Here is an 8,956-nt window from a genome sequence, read left to right on the forward strand (position 1 = left end):
TCATAAATGTCTGGTTGAAATCTTGAGACTTCACTATGTATATATTGGGGTTTTGTGTTTAGACATTAGCAACGTATGACCTGATAACAGACGGTGAACTCTCTTAGACGACACAGATGAAAAGTTCAATATCCGGCCTGCAGAGACACTAATTTACATTAATATTATCCAAGATTACACAATCTTTAGTTATCAAGTCCTAAAGTCCTTTAATTTTCACAGCTGTCCACATAACAAAGTACAGAGACGATGGGATCTGTACCTGCTACTACTTCCTACAGCCATGTCTCTGTGAAACATTTAAGTCTGCATTCCTGTGTCACTGCTCCAACCTTATCCTTTTTATAAGCCGGTGATATAACGTTCCCTGTGAGGGAAGAAAGATTTAAGCTTTCTTCTCATTGCTCTGGTTCTACAATCTCTTATTCCAGACACTAAACATTTATTGTTGTCATTACTCATAATAATAGATGTTGAAAAGTGCCAGAATAACCAGCATGAATTCCTTAAGCAGCACAGCATTTAAAAAAGGACAGAAAAATATAATATCTGTTTTTTAAGATCAGAAAAAAATCCTATGAGAAAATCCCAAGAAGATGCAAAGAAAGAGGCGGTACAGCCAAAATACAGGCTTGGGACGCATCTGTCAGTCAAGTGCTGCTTTGTGCTGCTGTCACTGCTGACTGATGTATACATTTGATCAGTTTCCCCATCACAAACCACACCCAACCCTTAAACTTTATAGAGGAACATAAAGAGAATCTCACCTGCCACCCCATCCTACCAATAATGAAATAAAAACCCACTATATATTCCCTATTTTCCCATATGAGGGTGATATCTCTAAAGCCTGTTGATATTTGAAATATGACACACATACTGAGTTCAGTGCACTGATATACTAACAGATATCCCAGCCTGAAACTGTCGAGGGAGGAAAATTGCGTTCATGGTCCCTGTGGGAATTCTCTGAAAACCAGAAGGATCATTTGCTAATGGTGACATCCAGCTACGGGTTAATAACACTAACACACCCCAGTCCAAATTCAAAGAATATGTGCTTTTTAAAAATCTTTTTAGATGCAAATACATGTTTGTGACATCTATATTATTACTTACTGTGCAGAAATGCAGACAGTCTAAAAAAAAAAAGATTTAAAAATGTATCAAAGAGGAGGAATAGAAAGTAAGAATGGGTTTTGACCAGAGAGAGTGAGACGGCTAAATCAGAGAGGGAGGGAAAGTGAGGAGGGAGTTACTGAGCATAAAGCAGGTTGATTAGATTACAGAGCTATGTCTAACAGGCCATTTGTTACACAAAGAGCCAGGCCACATGTATGGCAGCCATGCAGTTTCAGAACGAGTGACACAAAGTGTGTCCTCATGTGTTTGTGAAATACAGAATGACGGAGAAGGAGATTAGTACATCTTTATGACAGTGAGCTGTGTTTGCGGGGAAGGAAGAGGAAACCCACAGCTAAATTCAATTAGAAGTAGATGAACCTGAATAAACCCTGTTGGTTGATTAGTAACAGTAATTGTGACAAAATACCACAGTAGTTTGTTGGATGCAGGAAGGAATAAATGGATATAATTATTAAAAGTATCAAAGACAAAGAATAGAAAGTGCCACACCCAGGTGACACAGAGCATGCTCCATATTACATCAACTTTATGCAGGACTGGTCTTCATCCAGGCCCCAGACCTCAGTCGGGATGCCTTATGTGTGTGTGTTTGAGTAAATGTATGATAAAGACATAAAAATTACCCAAAGTTAAAGCGCTAAAAACGTTTTTTTGAGGCTTCATGATGTGAAGTAAATTCAGTAAATGTGAAAGTGTGTACACAAAAAAACACTTGAACAGCACAACAAAACACCAAACAACATGGTACTGAACTAAAAGCTGAAGGAAGAAAAACAAGTTTTCTTAAATTGAGAAATTGAGTCTGAGGACTTGTTATAATACTAGTCACTGGTACTATAGTCTGACTGCTACATCAGCTGAACCAAAACCGTCCCGTTGACCAGAACTACAAATGAAGTTATCCGCCGACGCTCACCGTAAAAAGGATATAATGTGTTTGCAAAAGGATAAAATAACTGCAGAGTCATGGCTCTGCCCCCGACGCCCAGAATATCAATAAAGTATTCCATTACAGTAAAAGTAGAGACAGACTGGCAGGAGAGCAGCAGGAAGACAAATGGGGTGGGGTTGGGGGGTGGGGGTAAATCAATGTGTCCATACGGTTCAATTTTGGTTAGAATTTCAAATAGTCTTTCTCAGAACAAGGAAACAGGATCCTCAGCAAGCATGTTTGATGACGATGTAAAGACCAGCAGTGTCAGCCAGAGTAAAGTCATGTAAGTTCGTGTACAGGAATTGTCTCAAGAAATAATTAAAACTGAATAAATACATGGGTTAGTGACAACAAGGCCGTAAATCAAAGAGGGTGAGGGGGTGGGCCTGAGGAGGCATCTTTTGTTATCAAAGCAGTAGTGGGGAAGTGGGCCTGGCATCCTGCCAAGTGATCTGGTTAAAAGGGTGGAAGAGTAGCAACAGACAGGGTTGGAGAGTTCACAGAGGAAAAGCAGCGTCCGTCTCTGTGGGGTAGGGAGTGGCCACAGCCGGCGCGCTGAAGAATGATTGAGAAAGGAAGTGTCCACGAGGGTGGGGTGAGGAGAGATGAGGGAGGGGGAGGCGTGATGCTGATGGAGCATGAGCGCATAAAAGCCCTGAGCGCTCTCCAGTCTGATGTCCTGTTGCTTCTGGAGCATCTCGCAGCCTCTAGCTCTCTACCTTTCCACAGCGACGGAGAACAAAGACCGAGCAACCATGAGCCACTCTTCAATGCATACCTCCACCTCCTACAGGCGCACCTTTGGAAGCCCACACCCCATCTCCATGACCTCCTACTCCCCTGCATCCTCTCGCATGCCCATGTCTGCGGGGCGCTACATGCGTTCAATGTCACCTGTGGTGTCCCACTCCTCCACCTACCACCAAACGCGTTCCCGCCCCGGCCCCCAGCCTCCTCGCCTGTCCTATGACAAAGTGGATTTCACCCTGGCCGAAGCCGTCAACCAGGAGTTCCTAACTACTCGCAGCAACGAGAAGGCCGAGCTGCAGGAGCTCAATGACCGCTTCGCCAGCTTCATCGAGAAGGTCCGATACCTGGAGCAGCAGAACGGTGCACTTCAGCAGGAACTCAACCAGTACAAGGGTCAGCTCCAGCACGGCCAGCCCAACCGGGCCTCTGACCTCTTCCAGGAGGAGCTGAGGGAGATGAGGCGCCAACTAGACACCATTGGCAAAGAGAGGGACCAGTACCAGCTGGAGCGGGACAACCTGGCTGAAGACCTGGGGCTTCTCAAGCAGAGGTTGGTATCAGTGTGACAAGAAGAGACGGTATAGATGAGTAGAAAACAGTAATTCCTTCACAGCAAAGTCATCAGCTCTGTCTTTTTTCTCCTTTTTTTCAGTCATACCTGTTTAAGCCTCCTGCATCAGCAAATGTACCTGTTCCTGTTACTTTTATAATATATAATATATGATCTCTTTTAATGACAGGGGAGCTTCAGAGAACCTAAACATCAAGTAATGACGAGGGTTTAGGGCGTGGCACAAGTGCAGCAGCATGACAGAGGATGCTGCACTGCTTCTCGTGTGTGATTGCAAAGTGACTGACTTCTGAGTACAAACTATCAAACATTCATTCAGTTATTAGAAGCAGACCTTTGCTGGTACCAGGTATTGTCATTGTTTATGACTGACACGCTGCCCCAGGTTTCTTTTTTGCTAGTTGTATATATTTACAAGATGTCCCATGTGCTAAAGAGGTGAAAGATCTCAGTACAACACTTGAAACGGACCAGCTGAAACAGAAAATTATCAAAATGATGAAATTCAGTTAGAACATTACATGGGTAAACAGCAGATGTGCTCCTTAGATAACAAAACACTATAGATGTTTATAAAAGCACACACATGGTGATGTCTGCATGCAGAGATGAGCAGGGTAAAGGATGATGGAGTGAGTGGACAAAGGGTGGGGCCGGCTGGGAATCTGAGAGGTAAAGGAGAGGACACGGGGCCACAGGAAAAGAGGTTGGGTATCAAGCATGGGGAGAGCAGCCCCAGGAAAAATCAATGTGACTCAGGGACTCCATTAGATGTGTTTTCAATGTCCCTGTGAGCTGATGGGACGGTGCCAGAGAGCCCATTAGGACAAAAGGCCCCCATGTAACACAGTATGAATTAAAGATGAGGACGCAAGAACCATTAATCTGCTTTATGTCCAGCTGTGGCAAGACCCCTGTCCGACTGGGCAGACAAAGCTGATTTCTACTGCATATCCTCACAGGCAGGATAAGTTCTCAGAGGAATAGTAAACTCATGTAATTGCTGTGCTGTGCTTGCATAATTTTTAAAAATTTCAAAAAGTCAGAGATGACATCACAATAAATCAAAATTTTTCTGAAATGCCTAAAAATGTATTTTATTGTGATATGACACACTTCAAACAGGCTTTATTAAATTGAATTTCTAATTTTCATCTTATAAATACGCAAACATGCACAAAACTTTACTGTATCGTACTCTGCAACCTTTAAGATATAAAATAGAAATATCCCTTTAAAATGATGGAAACAGTTGGAAGCATGTGCACGGCACTGAAATAATTGGAGTTCATAAGGTCACGTGCACACACCCCGAGATGCCATGTTAGCTGAAAGGAGAGGCTGGTGGTCCCAGAGGGCACTCTGCCAAAATCCTTTTAACGGGACAGCGATTTAACGGATTGATTCAGAAAGCTTTTTGCCAGCTGATGCCTCGGTGCTGACTCTGACAAAAAATGTTGTCCTGGTCTTGAAAAAAAAGGGAAAGAGAGAGAGATTTGGTCCCTGAGAGGAATCTATTTAGACAATGTTTTGTTTTATCTCATGTACAGGCTGGATGAGGAAGCCCAGAAGAGGGCGGATGCGGAGCTCAACCTTGCTGCCTTCCGAAAGGTAAACACTGTGCTCGCTGCACAATGATTACCATATTGATTACCGTTCTCAGATAACAGGTCAAAATATGCTCCATCTTTAACAATTTCACGATAGATTTCATGACAGAAATATCAGCAATAAAAATAATATAAAACAGCAAAACTCTAAACAAATACCATTTTGATCTTCTGAGGTTGTAATCAATTTATAGAAGAGAAAAAATTTACATCAAATGAATTCTAGCTGTTAAGTCAAGTGAAGAGTCATTTTGCAATTTATTTTCTGTCTTATGAAACAACTAGGATGTGGATGATGCCACACTGTCCCGTTTGGAGTTGGAGAGGAAGATTGAATCTCTAATGGATGAGATTGAATTCCTGAAGAAACTTCATGATGAAGTAAGGGCTTGGAAAGTACTCTCTTACTAAAGTTTCTTACAAAAGTTGCCTGAAAAATGTTTATCTAGAATAAAATATACCGGTAGTAAAGTGATGTCCAAATGATCACCTCCCCACGGAATAACTGCTTCAACAATAATTAAATAATCAATGCAATGAGTTCACAAACTAAGAAGTGTCTGAAGAGATAGTGATTCCTTTGCTTAAGATGCATTTCAGTTAAGCAACACCATGAAAACATTCTTAAATAATGTCTTAAAAGGATGAAACTATTTTGCAAATGAGGAAAACAAAAGTTTGCTCATTAAAAATCGTTTAGAATAAGACCTTTGTACATTTTGTACACATGTCCATATTACACCCATGCTCGTTTTATCAGGAAATCCAGGATGTGCAAGTGAGTGTCCAGACCCAGCAGCTGAAGATGGAGGTGGACAGCACCGTCAGGCCGGACCTCACTGGTGCTCTGAAGGACATCAGGGCCCAGTATGAGACCATTGCTTTAAAGAATATGCAAGAATCTGAAGAGTGGTACAAATCAAAGGTATGCAGATGGGATTCACACACACGTTGACAGACCCACATCAACATACTGGAAAAAAATAATTGTTTTTCTTTTGTTCTTGCAGTTTGCAGATTTGACCGAGTCTGCAAAGCGCAACACTGATGCTCTGAGGCAGGCCAAGCAGGAGGCCAATGAGTCCAGGAGGCAGATTCAGTCTCTCAACTGTGAAGTGGATGCAATGAAGAATACGGTAAGATTTCATACCCTCTGCTGTTAATCTTTATGGAGGTGTACACTTTAAACACCAGCTCAGATGCTTAAAACTGCTTAAAATCTGAAACGATGCCTTGCACCCTTAGAATGAAGCTCTGCTGAGGCAGATGCGTGAAATGGAGGATCAGTTCGGCAATGAAATTGGCAACTACCAGGATAATGTGGGCAGGCTGGAGGATGAGATCCGTCACCTGAAGGAGGAGATGGCTCGCCACCTTAGGGAGTATCAAGACCTCCTCAATGTGAAAATGGCTCTGGACATTGAAATTGCCACTTACCGCAAGCTGCTGGAGGGAGAGGAGAGCAGGTGAGAGGAAACATTCAGTACATGCATTTCTTTCCAGTTGACTTTTTTTTCCATCTCAACCTACGCTTTAGCAGAGCAAATTCATTTACATTACAGGATGGATTGGCTTAATTTGTTTATTTATTTATTCAATTAGGATCTCCGTTCCCATCTTCAATATGGGCATGAGCAATCACCTTGGTGACCGCGGTAAGACATGTTTGGTCTCCACTAATAAAATTAGATTCGTTGTCCAATCCAAAGGTTCCTTAGTATATTGTAATTATAACTGTAAAATGGGGGTGCAGCATGTTCTGTGGATCTTTGTCCTACTCTGACTTATTCAGTTTAATTTCTGGGCAATTTTGTCAGTAATTTTGGATGGTATGAAACAAGAACTGCTTTATCAAACAACATTTTATTTCCCAAATGCAAGGTAATTAATTAAATTAATCTTTTAAAAAATGTATTCAGAAAAGCAAATGTTCAATTTTGCAAATCTAAACGCCTTTTCCTCTGACTTTTCACAGACTATGAAAAAATTCCTGACACTGTGAGCAAAAGGACTGTGGTGATAAAGACGGTGGAGACTAGAGATGGAGAGGTATAATGATTAAAGCAACAATTACCAACTTGCTATGTCGTAATTCCACTTCTGACCACAAGGGGGGCAGCCCATCACAGGAACATTCAGGTGTCAGACACAAAAAGTCCACTTCTACTGGGACAAAGTGCTATTACAAGCAGGGTTGCCACCCGTCCCTTAAAATACGGAATTGTTCCGTAATTGGGAATTAAAAGTTGCGTTCCGTATTGAACCAATACAGACACATATTATGCTCTTATTTATTGATGTCATAATATACAGGTGAAGGTCTGAAAATTTGAATATATTGCAAAACTTAATTCGTAGTAAATTCCACTTAAGGTGAAACAAATATATTATTTCCCACTACATGCAAAGTGAGATATTTCAAGCCTTTATTTGTTATAATTTTGATGATTATGGCTCACAGTTTATGAAACCCCCCCCCCAAAAAAAATTAGAGAATATTTTATGAAATTAATAAACAACTCCATCATCAAAATTATAACAAATAAAGGTTTAACATATCTGCCTTGCATGTAATAAGACTAGGTAATATATTAGTTTCACCTTTTAAGTTGAATTATTGAAATAAATTAACTTTTACACCATATTCTAGTTGAATTATTGAAATACATTAACTTTTACACCATATTCTAGTTGAATTATTGAAATAAATTAACCTTTACACCATATTTTAGTTGAATTATTGAAATGAATTAACTCTTACACCATATTCTTCACCTGTAGGCTATATTATACATCTTGGCTGATGTGGACATACGTAGCATAGGAGGATATTTCAGTTGCTAGTATGGTTGTCTGTACAGTCATGCAAGTTCAATGCTATTAAAGCACTTTAAACTTTAAATCAAAGCATTTTGTTTTTTCAAATAAAATAAACACATTTTTATGCAGTTTAGAAGTTTTGGGGCTTTTTTTGGGCTGAAATCGGGGCGTCCATTATTTCTATTTCTGAAAGGTGGCAACCCTAATTACAAGATGCCTGACCATCGTATTATTATTGCCTCTTTTGTCAGTGTGGTCAGAGGTGGTATTACTACATAGAGTAGAAACAACTTGAGTAGAACATTCCTTGTGTCACATCCACTTTCAAACTTACCATTTTTTTGCTTTCTTCAACAGGTGGTGAAGGAATCTAAGAGAGAGAAGGAGACTGACTCGGTTAAAACTGACACAGAGGAGTAGTTTAGATCATCTGAGAGCCTCAACTACGATAGAAAAAAAATGAGAAAGTGAAAAAAGATAATTGAAACAATTCTTTGATCTGTGTTGTCCTCATGCCAATTAGTTGTGTTTCATTGTCTGGTAACATGTCTCAGCATAGGTGCAATGTCAAATGACTTCATTTAGATGGTGTCAATTTGGTGCTACGAAACCACCCAAACTTTGCTAAACAGCTGTGTCATCCGTAGGATTGTGCAAAACCACTTTATTAATGTACCACTTGAGGCCTTGATTTAGAGTGCAATCCTGTGGAATCCCTAGATGGCCACACATTTGTAGCAGATAAACTACAGACTGCAACTGATAGTTCAAAAGTAGACATTTGCATCATAGTTATTAATAAGCTTTATGACACTGCCCTCTTGACCAACACACCTTAAAATACATACTGAGAATAACTTAGGAATTCTGCTTTTGTTTTAAAAGCTTTGCCTTTCTCTTACTGAGCAAATCCCCCTTTTTACCAAAGAAGAGGATGGATTACAGAAAATGCTGAGATGGGAAATGTGACCAAATGAATAGATCTTTGCCGAATGTGCTGTGCAATTACATGTGTTTGTAGCGCGACTGTTGGAAGACTATGTATGTGCAAATAAAGTTAAATGGGAAAAATATTTGTTGTCCATCTCTTTGATTTGAAATGTGCCTGAATTCATAGGACATCAG

General features: G+C 40.4%; 1 protein-coding gene across 1 annotated transcript; it reads left to right on the plus strand.

The window, feature by feature from the left end:
- Positions 1–2,739: 2,739 nt before the first annotated feature.
- prph (peripherin) lies at positions 2,740–8,605 on the plus strand. Its single transcript, XM_061727483.1, has 9 exons — positions 2,740–3,380; positions 4,952–5,012; positions 5,297–5,392; positions 5,772–5,936; positions 6,022–6,147; positions 6,257–6,477; positions 6,614–6,666; positions 6,987–7,060; positions 8,189–8,605. The coding sequence occupies exons 1-9, from the start codon at positions 2,755–2,757 to the stop codon at positions 8,249–8,251; spliced, it is 1,485 nt and encodes a 494-aa protein (XP_061583467.1). The 5' UTR covers positions 2,740–2,754; the 3' UTR covers positions 8,252–8,605.
- The last annotated feature ends 351 nt before the right edge of the window (positions 8,606–8,956 follow it).

This window comes from Cololabis saira, chromosome 8, assembly GCF_033807715.1.
Source record: "Cololabis saira isolate AMF1-May2022 chromosome 8, fColSai1.1, whole genome shotgun sequence".
NCBI lineage: Eukaryota > Metazoa > Chordata > Actinopteri > Beloniformes > Belonidae > Cololabis > Cololabis saira.

What these genes read in the sequence shown, in the direction of transcription:
- prph (XM_061727483.1), top strand. Translation starts at nt 2,755, where the DNA reads ATGTCCTGTTGCTTCTGGAGCATCTCGCAGCCTCTAGCTCTCTACCTT. An exon ending in CTGGGGCTTCTCAAGCAGAG is followed by an intron (nt 3,381 to 4,951) that starts GTTGGTATCAGT and finishes TCTCATGTACAG; the next exon opens with GCTGGATGAGGAAGCCCAGA. An exon ending in TGAAGAAACTTCATGATGAA is followed by an intron (nt 5,393 to 5,771) that starts GTAAGGGCTTGG and finishes TCGTTTTATCAG; the next exon opens with GAAATCCAGGATGTGCAAGT.